Source organism: Salvelinus alpinus, chromosome 11 (assembly GCF_045679555.1).
Source record: "Salvelinus alpinus chromosome 11, SLU_Salpinus.1, whole genome shotgun sequence".
In the NCBI taxonomy this organism is placed as follows: Eukaryota; Metazoa; Chordata; class Actinopteri; order Salmoniformes; family Salmonidae; genus Salvelinus; species Salvelinus alpinus.
In genome coordinates, this window is record NC_092096.1 from 10029862 (window position 1) to 10051328 (window position 21467).

Sequence of the window (21467 nt, forward strand, 5' to 3'; positions counted from 1 at the left end):
AGCACTGACCAACAAGGATTCTGTTGTCAGGTTGCACATTCCAGAGAACAGAATGACAACATGCAGTGAGAGGGAGGGAGGGAGGGAGGGAGGGAGGGAGGGAGGGAGGGAGGGAGGGAGGGAGGGAGGGAGGGAGGGAGGGAGGTGTGTGCACGTTTAGTTGTGTTTGTGTGTGTGTGTGTGTAATGTTACATCATCAGGAGGAGCTCTGGCAGCATAAAAAGCTTGGCGACAGTAGAGAGGAATGCCAGACCCACGGAGCCTTCACCTGCAGAGAACAGAGCAGACGTGACTGACTCACCTGCTGAGAAGACGAAGAAGGGAATAATTTGTTCAGTCAGTCTTTCAATCAGTCAGTTAGTAGAGTAGGAAACTCAGTGAGTCGATTGTACATCAGTGATTCACAGATTCAGTGAATCAGATCCTATATGTACTGTAGGTCAGATATTTGGCAGGTCATTGGAACCAGGTGATACAAACAGAGATTGAACGAACCAGGTGACCAGGTGATTCAGATAGAGACAAGGTGAGCAGTTGAACCAGTTGAAGCAGGTACCAGGTAAACCAGTTGAAGCAGGTACCAGGTGAACCAGTATAAGTATGTCCAGTTTGTCCAGAGTGGTCCAGTTCTCTCTGCTGCTGGTCCTCCTTCTGGCTGTTATGGGTCAGGACTGCGCTACTGCCCGGTCCAGGGCCCGGTCCAGGACCCGATCCAGGGCCAGGTCAGGCTGTGTGAAGGACAGGGTCTCTCACTGTGTGGACCTGGCCAAACTGCAGGAGCTGATCCAGGAAGTCCAGAAAGACTTTGTAAGTACCGACCAACTGTAGTTACACATACTGTCTTCATTAGTACACTACTGTATATCTCTCTATACTGTATATACTGTCTTCATTAGTACACTACTGTATATCTCTCTATACTGTCTTCATCAGTACACTACTGTATATCTCTCTATACTGTCTTCATCAGTACACTACTGTATATCTCTCTATACTGTCTTCATCAGTACACTACTGTATATCTCTCTATACTGTCTTCATCAGTACACTACTGTATATATCTCTATACTGTCTTCATCAGTACACTACTGTATATCTCTCTATACTGTCTTCATCAGTACACTACTGTATATATCTCTATACTGTCTTCATCAGTACACTACTGTATATCTCTATACTGTCTTCATCAGTACACTACTGTATATATCTCTATACTGTCTTCATCAGTACACTACTGTATATCTCTATACTGTCTTCATCAGTACACTACTGTATATCTCTCTATACTGTCTTCATCAGTACACTACTGTATATCTCTATACTGTCTTCATCAGTACACTACTGTATATCTCTCTATACTGTCTTCATCAGTACACTACTGTATATCTCTATACTGTCTTCATCAGTACACTACTGTATATCTCTATACTGTCTTCATCAGTACACTACTGTATATCTCTATACTGTCTTCATCAGTACACTACTGTATATCTCTCTATACTGTCTTCATCAGTACACTACTGTATATCTCTCTATACTGTCTTCATCAGTACACTACTGTATATATCTCTATATACTGTCTTCATCAGTACACTACTGTATATATCTCTATATACTGTCTTCATCAGTACACTACTGTATATATCTCTATACTGTCTTCATCAGTACACTACTGTATATCTCTCTATACTGTCTTCATCAGTACACTACTGTATATCTCTCTATACTGTCTTCATCAGTACACTACTGTATATCTCTCTATACTGTCTTCATCAGTACACTACTGTATATCTCTCTATACTGTCTTCATCAGTACACTACTGTATATCTCTCTATACTGTCTTCATTAGTACACTACTGTATATCTCTCTATACTGTATATACTGTCTTCATCAGTACACTACTGTATATATCTCTATACTGTCTTCATCAGTACACTACTGTATATCTCTGTATATACTGTCTTCATTAGTACACTACTGTATATCTCTGTATACTGTCTTCATTAGTACACTACTGTATATATCTCTATACTGTCTTCATTAGTACACTACTGTATATCTCTCTATACTGTCTTCATTAGTACACTACTGTATATATCTCTATACTGTCTTCATCAGTACACTACTGTATATCTCTCTATACTGTCTTCATCAGTACACTACTGTATATCTCTCTATACTGTCTTCATCAGTACACTACTGTATATATCTCTATACTGTCTTCATCAGTACACTACTGTATATCTCTCTATACTGTCTTCATCAGTACACTACTGTATATCTCTCTATACTGTCTTCATCAGTACACTACTGTATATCTCTCTATACTGTCTTCATCAGTACACTACTGTATATATCTCTATACTGTCTTCATCAGTACACTACTGTATATCTCTCTATACTGTCTTCATCAGTACACTACTGTATATCTCTGTATATACTGTCTTCATCAGTACACTACTGTATATCTCTCTATACTGTCTTCATCAGTACACTACTGTATATCTCTCTATACTGTCTTCATCAGTACACTACTGTATATCTCTCTATACTGTCTTCATTAGTACACTACTGTATATCTCTCTATACTGTCTTCATCAGTACACTACTGTATATCTCTCTATACTGTCGTCATCAGTACACTACTGTATATCTCTCTATACTGTCTTCATCAGTACACTACTGTATATCTCTCTATACTGTCTTCATCAGTACACTACTGTATATCTCTCTATACTGTCTTCATCAGTACACTACTGTATATATCTCTATACTGTCTTCATCAGTACACTACTGTATATATCTCTATACTGTCTTCATCAGTAGACTACTGTATATATCTCTATACTGTCTTCATCAGTACACTACTGTATATATCTCTATACTGTCTTCATCAGTACACTACTGTATATATCTCTATACTGTCTTCATCAGTACACTACTGTATATCTCTCTATACTGTCTTCATCAGTACACTACTGTATATCTCTCTATACTGTCTTCATCAGTACACTACTGTATATATCTCTATACTGTCTTCATCAGTACACTACTGTATATATCTCTATACTGTCTTCATCAGTACACTACTGTATATCTCTCTATACTGTCTTCATCAGTACACTACTGTATATCTCTCTATACCGTCTTCATCAGTACACTACTGTATATATCTCTATACTGTCTTCATCAGTACACTACTGTATATCTCTCTATACTGTCTTCATCAGTACACTACTGTATATCTCTCTATACTGTCTTCATCAGTACACTACTGTATATATCTCTATACTGTCTTCATCAGTACACTACTGTATATATCTCTATACTGTCTTCATCAGTACACTACTGTATATATCTCTATACTGTCTTCATCAGTACACTACTGTATATCTCTCTATACTGTCTTCATCAGTACACTACTGTATATATCTCTCTATACTGTCTTCATCAGTACACTACTGTATATATCTCTATACTGTATATACTGTCTTCATCAGTACACTACTGTATATATCTCTATACTGTCTTCATCAGTACACTACTGTATATATCTCTATACTGTATATACTGTCTTCATCAGTACACTACTGTATATATCTCTATACTGTCTTCATCAGTACACTACTGTATATATCTCTATATATACTGTCTTCATCAGTACACTACTGTATATATCTCTATACTGTATATATTGTCTTCATCAGTAGACTACTGTATATATCTCTATATATACTGTCTTCATCAGTACACTACTGTATATATCTCTATACTGTATATACTGTCTTCATCAGTACACTACTGTATATATCTCTATACTGTATATATTGTCTTCATCAGTACACTACTGTATATATCTCTATACTGTATATATTGTCTTCATCAGTAGACTACTGTATATATCTCTATACTGTCTTCATCAGTACACTACTGTATATATCTCTATATATATATATACTGTCTTCATCAGTACACTACTGTATATCTCTCTATACTGTATATACTGTCTTCATCAGTACACTACTGTATATATCTCTATACTGTATATATTGTCTTCATCAGTAGACTACTGTATATATCTCTATACTGTCTTCATCAGTACACTACTGTATATATCTCTATATATATACTGTCTTCATTAGTACACTACTGTATATATCTCTATATATACTGTCTTCATCAGTACACTACTGTATATATCTCTATATATACTGTCTTCATCAGTACACTACTGTATATATCTCTATATATACTGTCTTCATCAGTACACTACTGTATATATCTCTATATACAGTTGAAGTCGGAAGTTTACATACACCTTAGCCAAATACATTTAAACTCAGTTTTTCACAATTCCTAACATTTAATCCTAGTAGAAATTCCCTGTCTTAGGTCAGTTAGGATCACCACTTTATTTTAGGAATGTGAAATGTCATGATAATAGTAGAGAGAATAATTTATTTCAGCTTTTTATTTCTTTCATCATATTCCCAGTGGGTCAGAAGTTTACATACACTCCATTAGTATTTGGTAGCATTGCCTTTAAATTGTTTAACTTGGGTCAAACGTTTCGGGTAGCCTTCCACAAGCTTTCCACAATAAGTTGGGTGAATTTTGTCCCATTCCTCCTGACAGAGCTGGTGTAACTGAGTCAGGTTTGTAGGCCTCCTTGCTCGCGCACGCTTTTTCAGTTCTGCCCATAAATGTTCTATAGGATTGAGGTCAGAGCTTTGTGATGGCCACTCCAATACCTTGACTTTGTTGTCCTTAAGCCATTTTGCCACAACTTTGGAAGTATGCTTGGGGTCATTGTCCATTCAGAAGACCCATTTGCGACCAAGCTTTAACTTCCTGACTGATGTCTTGAGATGTTGCTTCAATAAATCCACATAATTTCCCTTCTCATGAAGTCATCTATTTTGTGAAGTGCACCAGTCCCTCTTGCAGTAAAGTACCCCCACAACATGATGCTGCCACCCCCGTGTTCCACGGTTGGGATGGTGCTCTTTGGCTTGCAAGCCTCCCCTTTTTTCCTCCAAACATAACGATGGTCATCATGGCCAAACAGTTCTATTTTTGTTTCATCAGACCAGAGGATATTTCTCCAAAAAGTACAATCTTTGTCCCCATGTGCAGTTGCAAACCGTAGTCTGTCTTTTTTATGGCAGTTTTGGAACAGTGGCTTCTTCCTTGCTGAGCGGCCTTTCAGGTTATGTTGATATAGGACTCGTTTTACTGTGGATATAGATACTTTTGTACCTGTTTCCTCCAGCATCTTCACAAGGTCCTTTGCTTTTGTTCTGGGATTGATTTACACTTTTCGCACCAAAGTACGTTAATCTCTAGGAGACAGAGCGTGTCTCCAACCTGAGCGGTATGACAGCTGCGTGGTCCCATGATGTTTATACTTGCATACTATTGTTTGTACAGACGAACGTGGTACCTGCAGGCATTTGGAAATTGCTCCCAAGGAGGAACCAGACTTGTGCAGGTCTACAATTTTTGGTCTTGGCTGATTTCTTTTGATTTTCTCATGATGTCATGCAAAGAGGCATTAAGTTTGAAGGTAGGCCTTGAAATACATCCACAGGTACACCTCCAATTGACTCAAATTATGTCATTTGGCCTATCAGAAGCTTCTAAAGCCATGACATAATTTTCTGGAATTTTCCAAGCAAGGCACATTCAACTTAGTGTATGTAAACTTATGACCCACTGGAATGGTGATACAGTGACTCATAAGTTAAATAATCTGCCTGTAAACAATTGTTGGAAAAATGAGTTGTGTCATGCACAAAGTAGATGTCCTATTCGACCTGCCAACTGTATACTGTCGTCATCAGCAGACTACTGTATATCTCTCTATATATACTGTCTTCATCAGTACACTACTGTATATATCTCTATACTGTATATACTGTCTTCATCAGTACACTACTGTATATATCTCTATACTGTATATATTGTCTTCATCAGTACACTACTGTATATCTCTCTATATATACTGTCTTCATCAGCAGAGTACTGTATATATCTCTATATATACTGTCTTCATCAGCAGACTACTGTATATATCTATATATATACTGTCTTCATCAGTACACTACTGTATATATCTATATATATACTGTCTTCATCAGTACACTACTGTATATCTCTATATATATCTATGAGCTCCGATCACTGTACCTGTACACAGCCCATCTGTAAATAGCCCATCCATCCAACTACCTACCTCATCCCCACATTTGTTTTTCTGCTCTTTTGCACACCAGTATTTCTACTTGCACATCCTCATCTGCACATCTATCACTCCAGAGTAATTTGCTAAATTGTAATTACTTCGCCACTATTGGCCTATTTATTGCCTTACCTCCTTACTTCATTTGCACACACTGTATACAGATTTGTCTATTGTGTTATTGACTGTACGTTTGGTTATGTGTAACTCTGTGTTGTTGTTTTTGTCGAACTGCTTTGCTTTATCTTGGCCAGGTCGCAGTTGTAAACGAGAACTTGTTCTCAACTGGCCTAACCTGGTTAAATAAAGGTGAAATAAAATTTTTACTAAGTAGTATCACACTATAGTTATTACACTGCACTGCCACAGACAGTGTAGTAAGAACACTGTAATGTAAACTGTTAGCCAATGTAGCCACACTGTGTTTGAAAACGCTCTTTGGTCACTTGATGTCTAAATGTTTAACCTGGAGGAGTAATGTGTATAACAGGAAATACACACGTGTATAACAGGAAATACACACGTGTATAACAGGAAATACACACGTGTATAACAGGAAATACACACGTGTATAACAGGAAATACACACGTGTATAACAGGAAATACACATGTGTATAACAGGAAATACACACGTGTATAACAGGAAATACACATCTGTATAACAGGAAATACACACGTGTATAACAGGAAATACACATGTGTATAACAGGAAATACACACGTGTATAACAGGAAATACACACGTGTATAACAGGAAATACACATGTGTATAACAGGAAATACACACGTGTATAACAGGAAATACACACGTGTATAACAGGAAATACACACGTGTATAACAGGAAATACACATGTGTATAACAGGAAATACACACGTGTATAACAGGAAATACACCTGTGTATAACAGGAAATACAAATGTGTATAACAGGAAATACACACGTGTATAACAGGAAATACACACGTGTATAACAGGAAATACACATCTGTATAACAGGAAATACACATGTGTATAACAGGAAATACACACGTGTATAACAGGAAATACACACGTGTATAACAGGAAATACACATCTGTATAACAGGAAATACACACGTGTATAACAGGAAATACACACGTGTATAACAGGAAATACACACGTGTATAACAGGAAATACACATCTGTATAACAGGAAATACACATGTGTATAACAGGAAATACACATGTGTATAACAGGAAATACACACGTGTATAACAGGAAATACACATCTGTATAACAGGAAATACACACGTGTATAACAGGAAATACACATGTGTATAACAGGAAATACACCCGTGTATAACAGGAAATACACATCTGTATAACAGGAAATACACACGTGTATAACAGGAAATACACATGTGTATAACAGGAAATACACACGTGTATAACAGGAAATACACACGTGTATAACAGGAAATACACACGTGTATAACAGGAAATACACACGTGTATAACAGGAAATACACATCTGTATAACAGGAAATACACACGTGTATAACAGGAAATACACACGTGTATAACAGGAAATACACATGTGTATAACAGGAAATACACACGTGTATAACAGGAAATACACACGTGTATAACAGGAAATACACACGTGTATAACAGGAAATACACATGTGTATAACAGGAAATACACATGTGTATAACAGGAAATACACGCGTGTATAACAGGAAATACACACGTGTATAACAGGAAATACACATGTGTATAACAGGAAATACACACGTGTATAACAGGAAATACACATGTGTATAACAGGAAATACACACGTGTATAACAGGAAATACACACGTGTATAACAGCAACACATCTTTACTGAAGCGTTGTACGGCAAAATGTGTAATGTGTCACTATCAGCGTCAGATGTCGCAGGGCCTCCACAATGGATCATCCTGACACCATTCAGTGTGTCCCTGCGGCTTGTGATGCAGTTCAATGTATAGAAATATCATTTATGGACAGGGCTTGGAACTTGAGGTTTGAGTGGTAAAATAATGGGTACCCTTCCCAATGGCTAACCAGAGATACATTCTATTTTGATGGGTCATTACACTCCCAATGGCTAACCAGAGATAGATTCTATTTTGATGGGTCATTACACTCCCAATGGCTAACCAGGGATAGATTCTATTTGATGGGTCATTACACTCTCAATGGCTAACCAGAGATTCTATTTTGATGGGTCATTACACTCCCAATGGCTAACCAGAGATAGATTCTATTTTGATGGGTCATTACACTCCCAATGGCTAACCAGAGATAGATTCTATTTTGATGGGTCATTACACTCCCAATGGCTAACCAGAGATAGATTCTATTTTGATGGGTCATTACACTCCCAATGGCTAACCAGAGATAGATTCTATTTTGATGGGTCATTACACTCCCAATGGCTAACCAGAGATAGATTCTATTTTGATGGGTCATTACACTCCCAATGGCTAACCAGAGATTCAATTTGATGGGTCATTACACTCCCAATGGCTAACCAGAGATAGATTCTATGTTGATGGGTCATTACACTCCCAATGGCTAACCAGAGATAGATTCTATTTTGATGGGTCATTACACTCCCAATGGCTAACCAGAGATATATTCTATTTTGATGGGTCATGTGTGAATGAGTCTGTACAGCGGATTGACATACTGTACCTGTCGTTTCCTTCACTAGACAAACACGTCTCATGATGGCAGGATCCTGTTAAAGACAGTCACCTTTGACAAGATCAAGAAGCACAAGAAGGTAAGGACTGACACAGAAGAGGACAGGCCACCCCTCAGAGCCTGGTTCCTCTCTAGGTTTATAATCTCTATCTGGTACAGCCAGAAGAGGACTGGCCACCCCTCAGAGCCTGGTTCCTCTCTAGGTTTCTAATCTCTACCTGGTACAGCCAGAAGAGGACAGGACACCTCTCAGAGCCTGGTTCCTCTCTAGGTTTCTAATCTCTACCTGGTACAGCCAGAAGAGGACAGGCCACCCCTCAGAGCCTGGTTCCTCTCTAGGTTTATAATCTCTATCTGGTACAGCCAGAAGAGGACAGGCCACCCCTCAGAGCCTGGTTCCTCTCTAGGTTTCTAATCTCTATCTGGTACAGCCAGAAGAGGTCAGGCCACCCCTCAGAGCCTGGTTCCTCTCTAGGTTTATAATCTCTACCTGGTACAGCCAGAAGAGGACTGGCCACCCCTCAGAGCCTGGTTCCTCTCTAGGTTTCTAATCTCTACCTGGTACAGCCAGAAGAGGACTGGCCACCCCTCAGAGCCTGGTTCCTCTCTAGGTTTCTAATCTCTACCTGGTACAGCCAGAAGAGGACTGGCCACCTCTCAGAGCCTGGTTCCTCTCTAGGTTTCTAATCTCTACCTGGTACAGCCAGAAGAGGACAGGCCACCCCTCAGAGCCTGGTTCCTCTCTAGGTTTCTAATCTCTACCTGGTACAGCCAGAAGAGGACAGGCCTCCCCTCAGAGCCTGGTTCCTCTCTAGGTTTCTAATCTCTACCTGGTACAGCCAGAAGAGGACAGGCCACCCCTCAGAGCCTGGTTCCTCTCTAGGTTTCTAATCTCTACCTGGTACAGCCAGAAGAGGACTGGCCACCCCTCAGAGCCTGGTTCCTCTCTAGGTTTCTAATCTCTACCTGGTACAGCCAGAAGAGGACAGGCCACCCCTCAGAGCCTGGTTCCTCTCTAGGTTTCTAATCTCTACCTGGTACAGCCAGAAGAGGACAGGCCACCCCTCAGAGCCTGGTTCCTCTCTAGGTTTCTAATCTCTACCTGGTACAGCCAGAAGAGGACAGGCCTCCTCTCAGAGCCTGGTTCCTCTCTAGGTTTCTAATCTCTACCTGGTACAGCCAGAAGAGGACAGGCCACCCCTCAGAGCCTGGTTCCTCTCTAGGTTTCTAATCTCTACCTGGTACAGCCAGTAGAGGACTGGCCTCCTCTCAGAGCCTGGTTCCTCTCTAGGTTTCTAATCTCTACCTGGTACAGCCAGAAGAGGACTGGCCACCCCTCAGAGCCTGGTTCCTCTCTAGGTTTCTAATCTCTACCTGGTACAGCCAGAAGAGGACAGGCCACCCCTCAGAGCCTGGTTCCTCTCTAGGTTTCTAATATCCACCTGGTACAGCCAGAAGAGGACTGGACACCCCTCAGAGCCTGGTTCCTCTCTAGGTTTCTAATCTCTACCTGGTACAGCCAGAAGAGGACAGGCCACCCCTCAGAGCCTGGTTCCTCTCTAGGTTTCTAATCTCTACCTGGTACAGCCAGAAGAGGACAGGCCACCCCTCAGAGCCTGGTTCCTCTCTAGGTTTCTAATCTCTACCTGGTACAGCCAGAAGAGGACAGGCCACCCCTCAGAGCCTGGTTCCTCTCTAGGTTTCTAATCTCTACCTGGTACAGCCAGAAGAGGACAGGCCTCCTCTCAGAGCCTGGTTCCTCTCTAGGTTTCTAATCTCTACCTGGTACAGCCAGAAGAGGACAGGCCACCCCTCAGAGCCTGGTTCCTCTCTAGGTTTCTAATCTCTACCTGGTACAGCCAGTAGAGGACTGGCCTCCTCTCAGAGCCTGGTTCCTCTCTAGGTTTCTAATCTCTACCTGGTACAGCCAGAAGAGGACTGGCCACCCCTCAGAGCCTGGTTCCTCTCTAGGTTTCTAATCTCTACCTGGTACAGCCAGAAGAGGACAGGCCACCCCTCAAAGCCTGGTTCCTCTCTAGGTTTCTAATATCCACCTGGTACAGCCAGAAGAGGACTGGACACCCCTCAGAGCCTGGTTCCTCTCTAGGTTTCTAATCTCTACCTGGTACAGCCAGAAGAGGACAGGCCACCCCTCAGAGCCTGGTTCCTCTCTAGGTTTATAATCTCTACCTGGTACAGCCAGAAGAGGACAGGCCACCCCTCAGAGCCTGGTTCCTCTCTAGGTTTCTAATCTCTACCTGGTACAGCCAGTAGAGGACTGGCCACCTCTCAGAGCCTGGTTCCTCTCTAGGTTTCTAATCTCTACCTGGTACAGCCAGAAGAGGACAGGCCTCCTCTCAGAGCCTGGTTCCTCTCTAGGTTTCTAATCTCTACCTGGTACAGCCAGAAGAGGACAGGCCACCCCTCAGAGCCCGGTTCCTCTCTAGGTTTCTAATCTCTATCTGGTACAGCCAGAAGAGGACAGGCCACCCCTCAGAGCCTGGTTCCTCTCTAGGTTTATAATCTCTACCTGGTACAGCCAGAAGAGGACTGGCCACCCCTCAGAGCCTGGTTCCTCTCTAGGTTTCTAATCTCTATCTGGTACAGCCAGAAGAGGACTGGCCACCCCTCAGAGCCTGGTTCCTCTCTAGGTTTATAATCTCTACCTGGTACAGCCAGAAGAGGACTGGCCACCTCTCAGAGCCTGGTTCCTCTCTAGGTTTCTAATCTCTATCTGGTACAGCCAGAAGAGGACAGGCCACCCCTCAGAGCCTGGTTCCTCTCTAGGTTTATAATCTCTACCTGGTACAGCCAGAAGAGGACTGGCCACCCCTCAGAGCCTGGTTCCTCTCTAGGTTTCTAATCTCTATCTGGTACAGCCAGAAGAGGACTGGCCACCCCTCAGAGCCTGGTTCCTCTCTAGGTTTATAATCTCTACCTGGTACAGCCAGAATAGGACTGGCCACCTCTCAGAGCCTGGTTCCTCTCTAGGTTTCTAATCTCTACCTGGTACAGCCAGAAGAGGACAGGTCACCCCTCAGAGCCTGGTTCCTCTCTAGGTTTCTAATCTCTACCTGGTACAGCCAGAAGAGGACAGGCCACCCCTCAGAGCCTGGTTCCTCTCTAGGTTTCTAATCTCTACCTGGTACAGCCAGAAGAGGACAGGCCACCCCTCAGAGCCTGGTTCCTCTCTAGGTTTCTAATCTCTACCTGGTACAGCCAGAAGAGGACAGGCCTCCTCTCAGAGCCTGGTTCTTCTCTAGGTTTCTAATCTCTAGCTGGTACAACCAGAAGAGGACAGGCCACCCCTCAGAGCCTGGTTCCTCTCTAGGTTTCTAATCTCTACCTGGTACAACCAGAAGAGGACAGGCCACCCCTCAGAGCCTGGTTCCTCTCTAGGTTTCTAATCTCTACCTGGTACAGCCAGAAGAGGACTGGCCACCCCTCAGAGCCTGGTTCCTCTCTAGGTTTCTAATCTCTACCTGGTACAGCCAGAAGAGGACAGGTCACCCCTCAGAGCCTGGTTCCTCTCTAGGTTTCTAATCTCTACCTGGTACAGCCAGAAGAGGACAGGTCACCCCTCAGAGCCTGGTTCCTCTCTAGGTTTCTAATCTCTACCTGGTACAGCCAGAAGAGGACAGGCCACCCCTCAGATCCTGGTTCCTCTCTAGGTTTCTAATCTCTACCTGGTACAGCCAGAAGAGGACAGGTCACCCCTCAGAGCCTGGTTCCTCTCTAGGTTTATGATCTCTACCTGGTACAGCCAGAAGAGGACTGGCCACCCCTCAGAGCCTGGTTCCTCTCTAGGTTTATCATCTCTATCTGGTACAGCCAGAAGAGGACAGGCCACCCCTCAGAGCCTGGTTCCTCTCTAGGTTTATAATCTCTACCTGGTACAGCCAGAAGAGGACAGGCCACCCCTCAGAGCCTGGTTCCTCTCTAGGTTTATAATCTCTACCTGGTACAGCCAGAAGGGGACAGGACACCTCTCAGAGCCCGGTTCTTCTCTAGGTTCCCGGTTCTTCTCTAGGGAGTTTTGCCACTGTGCTTTTGCCTCTGCGTAGCTTGCTCTTTGTGGTTTTAGACTGGGTTTCTGGAAAGCACTTTGTGACATCGGCTGATGTGAAAAGGGCTTTAAAAAAAAACAAATGTGATTGATTGATGTATTGGTGCAAGCTCTGGGATCATGCATGAGTCTGAGACGAATGAGTGCAATGAAGAAGTTCCATCAACACCACGTCCATCGTGCTCGACCTCGGCAGCACATTCACTAACACAATGTCCATTCTCCTGTTCTCTCCCATGTCCAGTACCACGGCTGTGTCCTGCTCAAAATCGTGGACTTTTATCGGGAAGTTCTCCAGAGACAAGACAGAAATTATCCTGACCTTGAGGGCCTGCTGGATGAAGTGAAGGAATGCGTTCACCCAGTAAGTGTCTCAAACATTATACCTGCCTCCCAAATGGCACCCTATTCCCTACATTGTGCACTACTTTTGACCAGGGTCCATAGGGCTCTGGTAAAAAATAATGCACTATATATGAAATAGGGTGCCATTTTTGGGACACTTCCTATGTGAATGCGTGAACCATATTCACATGGAGACTCAAACACAGCCAGGATTTCCTGTGGCCCTTTTTGTGTTTCAGTGATTCTGTTACACTGCACTAGAACCCAGCTAATGTCTGTAGAGAAGACTCTCACACTAATCTGTCAAAGCAATGTGTGACAAACAGCTGACAAAAGTACAAGCTTTTAAAATAGATATGATTGTTTGATTGTCTGATTGATTGATTGCAGAGAAAGATCTGTGAAAAGCTGTACCAGGAAGCTGCTGGGAAACCAGTGAACGAGGTAAACAACAGGACTGCGCCGACAATCAAACACAAAGACACAGAAAACATACACAACTTCAAAAATAAACAACCGCACGAGACACGTCAAGCACGAGGTAACGAACGACAACCTAAACATTTCTACCTTACTGTGTTTATTTTCCAGTCTAAGATAGAGGAAGACTTGGAGCTGCTGACGAAGGATGTAGCCATTCTACAGCTGCAGAGACTGAAGGCCGCCAGTAAAAAGGTGGGGTTCCACGTTACCCTCTTCATCCATAGTGATCACATGAAGGCAGCCAGTAAAAAGGTGGGGTTCCACGTTACCCTCTTCATCCATAGTGATCACATGAAGGCAGCCAGTAAAAAGGTGGGGTTCCACGTTAACCTCTTCATCCATAGTGATCACATGAAGGCAGCCAGTAAAAAGGTGGGGTTCCACGTTAACCTCTTCATCCATAGTGATCACATGAAGGCAGCCAGTAAAAAGGTGGGGTTCCACGTTAACCTCTTCATCCATAGTGATCACATGAAGGCAGCCAGTAAAAAGGTGGGGTTCCACGTTACCCTCTTCATCCATAGTGATCACATGAAGGCAGCCAGTAAAAAGGTGGGGTTCCACGTTACCCTCTTCATCCATAGTGATCACATGAAGGCAGCCAGTAAAAAGGTGGGGTTCCACGTTACCCTCTTCATCCATAGTGATCACATGAAGGCAGCCAGTAAAAAGGTGGGGTTCCACGTTAACCTCTTCATCCATAGTGATCGCACATCAATAACACTCCAGATAGGTTACAGAACGTCACTGTGTGTTACAGCTAGAGCGTGCAAACATGTGTCATTGACTGGCCTTAATAGCTTGTTTCTAGGTTCCTCAATCAATCCATTTTATTTTAGAAAGCCCTTTTTTTAAATCAGAAGTACTGTTGTCACAAAGGGCTCTATAGTTACCCAGCCTAAACCCATAGAGCTCTATAGTTACCCAGCCTAAACCCATAGAGCTCTACAGTTACCCAGCCTGAACCCAGAGAGCTCTATAGTTACCCAGCCTAAACCCAAAGAGCTCTACAGTTACCCAGCCTAAACCTAAAGAGCTCTACAGTTACCCAGCCTAAACCCAAAGAGCTCTATAGTTACCCAGCCTAAACCCAAAAGCTCTACAGTTACCCAGCCTAAACCCAAAGAGCTCTACAGTTACCCAGCCTAAACCCAAAGAGCTCTACAGTTACCCAGCCTAAACCCAAAGAGCTCTATAGTTACCCAGCCTAAACCCAAAGAGCTCTATAGTTACCCAGCCTAAACCTAAAGGGCTCTACAGTTACCCAGCCTAAACCTAAAGGGCTCTACAGTTACCCAGCCTAAACCCAAAGAGCTCTATAGTTACCCAGCCTAAACCTAAAGGGCTCTACAGTTACCCAGCCTAAACCTAAAGGGCTCTATAGTTACCCAGCCTAAACCCAAAGAGCTCTACAGTTACCCAGCCTAAACCCAAAGAGCTCTATAGTTACCCAGCCTAAACCCAAAGAGCTCTACAGTTACCCAGCCTAAACCCAAAGAGCTTTACAGTTACCCAACCTACACCCAAAGAGCTCTACAGTTACCCAGCCTAAACCCAAAGAGCTCTACAGTTACCCAGCCCAAACCCAAAGAGCTCTACAGTTACCCAGCCTAAACCCAAAGAGCTCTACAGTTACCCAGCCCAAACCCAAAGAGCTCTACAGTTACCCAGCCTAAACCTAAAAGAGCTCTACAGTTACCCAGCCTAAACCTAAAAGAGCTCTACAGTTACCCAGCCTAAACCTAAAGAGCTCTACAGTTACCCAGCCTACACCCAAAGAGCTCTATAGTTACCCAGCCTAAACCTAAAAGAGCTCTACAGTTACCCAGCCTAAACCTAAAAGAGCTCTACAGTTACCCAGCCTAAACCTAAAAGAGCTCTACAGTTACCCAGCCTAAACCTAAAAGAGCAAGCGAAGCAGAAGCCCAGACAGGTTCCCAGCTAACACCATCTCGTCTGTTCTGTATGGTTGTGCAGGTGGTTGAGCTGTCCGAGAGGGCGACTCTGGACAAGGCCATGGAGGAGCTACGGGGCCTGGAGGACTACATCCAGGGGAAGGGCCTCCGCAGGAGCTGAGGAAGTAATCAGACCGCCAGGAACTACATACACACACACACACATGCGTTACCGTGATGACATATACACAGCCGTGCGTTTACAGTGACGACATACACACAGCCCTGCATTACCGTGACGACATATACACAGCCCTGCGTTACCGTGACTACATTTACCGTCTTGATGTCACGTTTACTGGCTTTAGCCTCTTGAGCTGTGTTTGCTTGTAGCCATATTCCCTTAGACATGTTCTGGCATGTTCCATGTTGGTTGTGTATTTCACCCTCTACTGACGGATTACTGTCAACAATTTGATTGACTTAGAATTGTGTCCAATATTCAGTTGGGGAGAATATTTGCGTCCTCTGTTGCTGCTAGTATTGAATGTTCTGTTACTACTAGTAGTACATGTTCTGTTACTACTAGTACTGCATGTTCTGTTACTACTAGTAGTACATGTTCTGTTACTACTATTACTGCATGTTCTGTTACTGCTAGTACTGCATGTTCTGTTACTGCTAGTACTACATGTTCTGTTACTGCTAGTACTACGTGTTCTGTTACTATTAGTAGTACATGTTCTGTTACTACTAGTACTACATGATCTGTTACTATTAGTAGTACATGTTCTGTTACTACTAGTACTACATGATCTGTTACTACTAGTACTACATGTTCTGTTACTACTATTACTACATGTTCTGTTACTGCTAGTACTGCATGTTCTGTTACTGCTAGTACTACATGTTCTGTTACTGCTAGTAGTACATGTTCTGTTACTACTAGTACTACATGATCTGTTACTACTAGTACTACATGTTCTGTTACTATTAGTAGTACATGTTCTGTTACTACTAGTACTACATGATCTGTTACTACTAGTACTACATGTTCTGTTACTACTATTACTACATGTTCTGTTACTGCTAGTACTGCATGTTCTGTTACTGCTAGTACTACATGTTCTGTTACTGCTAGTAGTACATGTTCTGTTACTACTAGTACTACATGATCTGTTACTACTAGTACTACATGTTCTGTTACTACTAGTAGTACATGTTCTGTTACTACTAGTACTACGTGTTCTGTTACTACTAGTACTACATGTTCTGTTACTACTAGTACTACGTGTTCTGTTACTGCTAGTACTACATGTTCTGTTACTACTAGTACTACATGTTCTGTTACTACTAGTACTACGTGTTCTGTTACTGCTAGTACTACATGTTCTGTTACTACTAGTACTACATGTTCTGTTACTACTAGTCCTACCTGTTCTTGTGTACTGTGTATATATATTCCATATGCTTCTCTGGAGTGTTGCTGTGCTACAGGACTATATTAGTTTATTTGAAGTAAAGCCAGAGGGAAACATGTGTTTTCTCCAGATATCTGTACTTTCAGTGAAAGGTCTAATCTGTGACAGTGAATGGAGACATTTAACTATAGATTTATCACGCCAGCATATCAATGGATGGTTTTTTTTTCTCTTTTTTTCTATGAAAACCCTGTCTGTAAAAAAACTAAAAAAGCACACTGAGGCCAATGAATGTATTACGTCTGTATTTTAACCTGTGTATCAATTAAAGAGACGCCTGCAACACCTGACTCAGTACAGCTCAGTATACCTAGAACCTAGTGGAAAGCCCCTCTCCTGTGGACCTGTGTGCAGACAGGGACAGACAGGGACGGAGGGGTAATCCAGTTTGTGCTCAGAGATTCTATAAATCAGTTTGAAATGTGAAATTCTACCTAAGGAGTAGGACCTGGTATCTACACTGGAGCCAATCTACTATTCTAAACAGGATGAAGTTACGTAAGAACTATGCCTGGGATTCAAGGACAATGATTCCAAACATTATATAATCTCTCAAAGATTCCAATTCAGGGCAGAGGCCTGATGGAAGTTCCGGAGTGGAGTTTCCCTGGTTTTTCCCCGCCTTTGTTATTTCTATTCACAGGTTGCACCTCCGTGTCATGCCATTGTTATGAACGTTATAGTGCGATAGTGGTGGCTTAAAGTTGTATTAAGCCCAGTCATTCTGGACGGAGAAATGAAGCCCAGTCATTCATTGGTGAAATTGTCAAATATTTAGTAGGAAAACAACTTTACCTGCATTATCATGTTGTCAAATTTACTTCAGACAAGATGGCAATGTTGTCATAAGCTAGCAACTTTAGTCTAAAATAGCTAGCAATGCTAACGTTAGCTAGTAAAAAAAATCAAGTGTCCTCCCCTCAATCTTAGCTAGTTAACGTTATATTGCATTTTTATTTATCTCCTTGTCACGTTCGTCGTAGTGAGGAGACCAAAGCGCAGCGTGATGTGAATACATATACATAACACGAAGAACACAAACAAACTATACAAAATAACAAACGAACGTGAACGCTATAAACACGGAGTGCAGACATGCAACAGACAATAACCCACAAACCAAACTGGCAAATGGCAACCTAAATAGGATCCCCAATCAGAGCAAATCAGAAACAGCTGCCTCTGATTGGGAACCAATCTAGGCCACCATAGACCTACGTATGCCTAGACTAAAACACACAACCTAGACATACAAAAACCCTATACCAGGCAAAAACACACATACCACCCTCGTCACACCCTGACCTAACCAAAATAATAAAGAAAACAAAGATAACTAAGGTCAGGGTGTGACACTCCTGTTGAATAGCATTGTATTTCCAAGCCACTGTAATGCACTTTTGATGAAATCTTCATCAGCTCTCATTGACGCTGCATTGACTAGAACGCTCAGTCAGGCATCAGTCCAAAACAAACGAACTTTCAAAACAATATCGTGATGGAATATACAACCCATGAATTGTTCAGGTCACTGCTCCTGTAGACTGCGTTTATAGGCTGCGGACTGGTTCAATAGCAATATTGCCTCGGGCGGTGGATTGTACTGTACAGTGAGTCTGCCATCTACAGTACAGAGCAGGAGAATCAGTCACAGCCACGCAGCAGAGTTAGAGATCAAAAAAGACTGCATATGAAGACATGAAAAGGGTCTGTTTAGTTTGTCCGTGTGTGTGTGTGTGTGTGTGTGTGTGTGTGTGTGTGTGTGTGTGTGTGTGTGTGTGTGTGTGTGTGTGTGTGTGTGTGTGTGTGTGTGTGTGTGTGTGTGTGTGTGTGTGTGTGTGTGTGTGTGTGTGTGTGTGTGTGTGTGTGTGTGTGTGTGTGTGTGTGTGTGTCCACAGGGAACTGATGGTAACCAATCTAACAAGATGGTACGATGCATGAAGATATGAATTACTAACTGTGACACTGATCACACTGCTCTCACAGGTATTGAGGTCACACGTACAGTACACATGGGGCAGGCTTCACGTTGGTGCTGCGCTGGCTATTGTAGCCTACATCACCAAACTTCCTGTTGTCAATGATAAACAACAGTATGGAACGTGGCAGAATTGTGAAAAGTGATGGCTCAGTGGAATTTCGAAATGTCCAGGCCTCTTCTGGCTGTACCAGGTAGAGATTAAAAACCTAGAGAGGAACCAGGCTCTGAGGGGTGGCCAGTCCTCTTCTGGCTGTACCAGGTGGATATTATAAACCTTTGAGAGAGGAACCAGGCTCTGAGAGGAGGCCAGTCCTCTTCTGGCTGTACCAGGTGGATATTATAAACCTTTGAGAGAGGAACCAGGCTCTGAGAGGAGGCCAGTCCTCTTCTGGCTGTACCAGGTGGATATTAGAAACCTAGAGAGGAACCAGGCTCTGAGGGGAGGTCAGTCCTCTTCTGGCTGTACCAGGTGGATATTATAAACCTTTGAGAGAGGAACCAGGCTCTGAGAGGAGGCCAGTCCTCTTCTGGCTGTACCAGGTGGATATTAGAAACCTAGAGAGGAACCAGGCTCTGAGGGGAGGTCAGTCCTCTTCTGGCTGTACCAGGTGGAGATTAGAAACCTAGAGAAAACCAGTCTGAGGGGTGGCCTGTCCTCTTCTGGCTGTACCAGGTAGAGATTAGAAACCTAGAGAGAACCAGTCTGAGGGGTGGCCTGTCCTCTTCTGGCTGTACCAGGTAGAGATTATAAACCTAGAGAGAACCAGTCTGAGGGGTGTTTTGTCCTCTTCTGGCTGTACCAGGTGGAGATTAAAAACCTAGAGAGGAACCAGTCTGAGGGGTGGCCAGTCCTCTTCTGGCTGTACCAGGTAGAGATTAGAAACCTAGAGAGAACCAGTCTGAGGGGTGGCCTGTCCTCTTCTGGCTGTACCAGGTAGAGATTAGAAACCTAGAGAGGAACCAGGCTCTGAGGGGTGGCCTGTCCTCTTCTGGCTGTACCAGGTAGAGATTATAAACCTAGAGAGGAACCAGGCTCTGAGGGGTGGCCTGTCCTCTTCTGGCTGTACCAGGTAGAGATTAGAAACCTAGAGAGAACCAGTCTGAGGGGTGGCCTGTCCTCTTCTGGCTGTACCAGGTAGAGATTATAAACCTAGAAGGAACCAGTCTGAGGGGTGGCCAGTCCTCTTCTGGTTGTACCAGGTAGAGATTATAAACCTAGAAGGAACCAGTCTGAGGGGGTGGCCAGTCCTCTTCTGGTTGTACCAGGTAGAGATTATAAACCTAGAGAGAACCAGTCTGAGGGGTGTTTTGTCCTCTTCTGGCTGTACCAGGTAGAGATTATAAACCTAGAGAGAACCAGTCTGAGGGGTGGCCTGTCCCCTTCTGGCTGTACCAGGTGGAGATTAGAAACCTAGAGAGAACCAGTCTGAGGGGTGGCCTGTCCCCTTCTGGCTGTACCAGGTAGAGATTAGAAACCTAGAGAGAACCAGTCTGAGGGGTGACCAGTCCTCTTCTGGCTGTACCAGGTAGAGATTAGAAACCTAGAGAGAACCAGTCTGAGGGGTGGCCTGTCCTCTTCTGGCTGTACCAGGTAGAGATTAGAAACCTAGAGAGAACCAGTCTGAGGGGTGGCCTGTCCTCTTCTGGCTGTACCAGGTAGAGATTATAAACCTAGAAGGAACCAGGCTCTGAGCGGTGGCCTGTCCTCTTCTGGCTGTACCAGGTAGAGATTATAAACCTAGAAGGAACCAGGCTCTGAGGGGTGGCCTGTCCTCTTCTGGCTGTACCAGGTAGAGATTATAAACCTAGAAGGAACCAGGCTCTGAGGGGTGGCCAGTCCTCTTCTGGTTGTACCAGGTAGAGATTATAAACCTAGAGAGGAACCAGTCTGAGGGGTGTTTTGTCCTCTTCTGGCTGTACCAGGTAGAGATTAGAAAACTAGAGAGGAACCAGGCTCTGAGGGGTGGCCAATCTTCTTCTGGTTGTACCAGGTAGAGATTAGAAACCTAGAGAGGAACCAGTCTGAGGGGTGGCCTGTCCTCTTCTGGCTTTTTCCAGATAGAGATAAGTAGAGTACAGATCGTTCTTCAAGATGTTCAAATGTTCATAGATAACCAGCAGGGCCAAATAATAATCACAGTGGTTATAGAGGGTAACCTGAGTGATGGGTTAGTTCTCGATGGAGTTTCCGATGCGGATGCAAGGTGCTCTACGTCGTAAGGTGGACTCAACACATTCTATAGCTAGAGGACTCCTGATATCTCCAGGAGTGATAAGTA

General features: G+C 43.3%; 1 protein-coding gene across 1 annotated transcript; it reads left to right on the forward strand.

The window, feature by feature from the left end:
- Positions 1-229: 229 nt before the first annotated feature.
- Positions 230-17490, forward strand: LOC139533567 (uncharacterized). Its single transcript, XM_071331707.1, has 6 exons — positions 230-807; positions 8945-9016; positions 13248-13367; positions 13739-13792; positions 13940-14023; positions 15809-17490. The coding sequence occupies exons 1-6, from the start codon at positions 601-603 to the stop codon at positions 15905-15907; spliced, it is 636 nt and encodes a 211-aa protein (XP_071187808.1). The 5' UTR covers positions 230-600; the 3' UTR covers positions 15908-17490.
- Positions 17491-21467: the final 3977 nt, after the last annotated feature.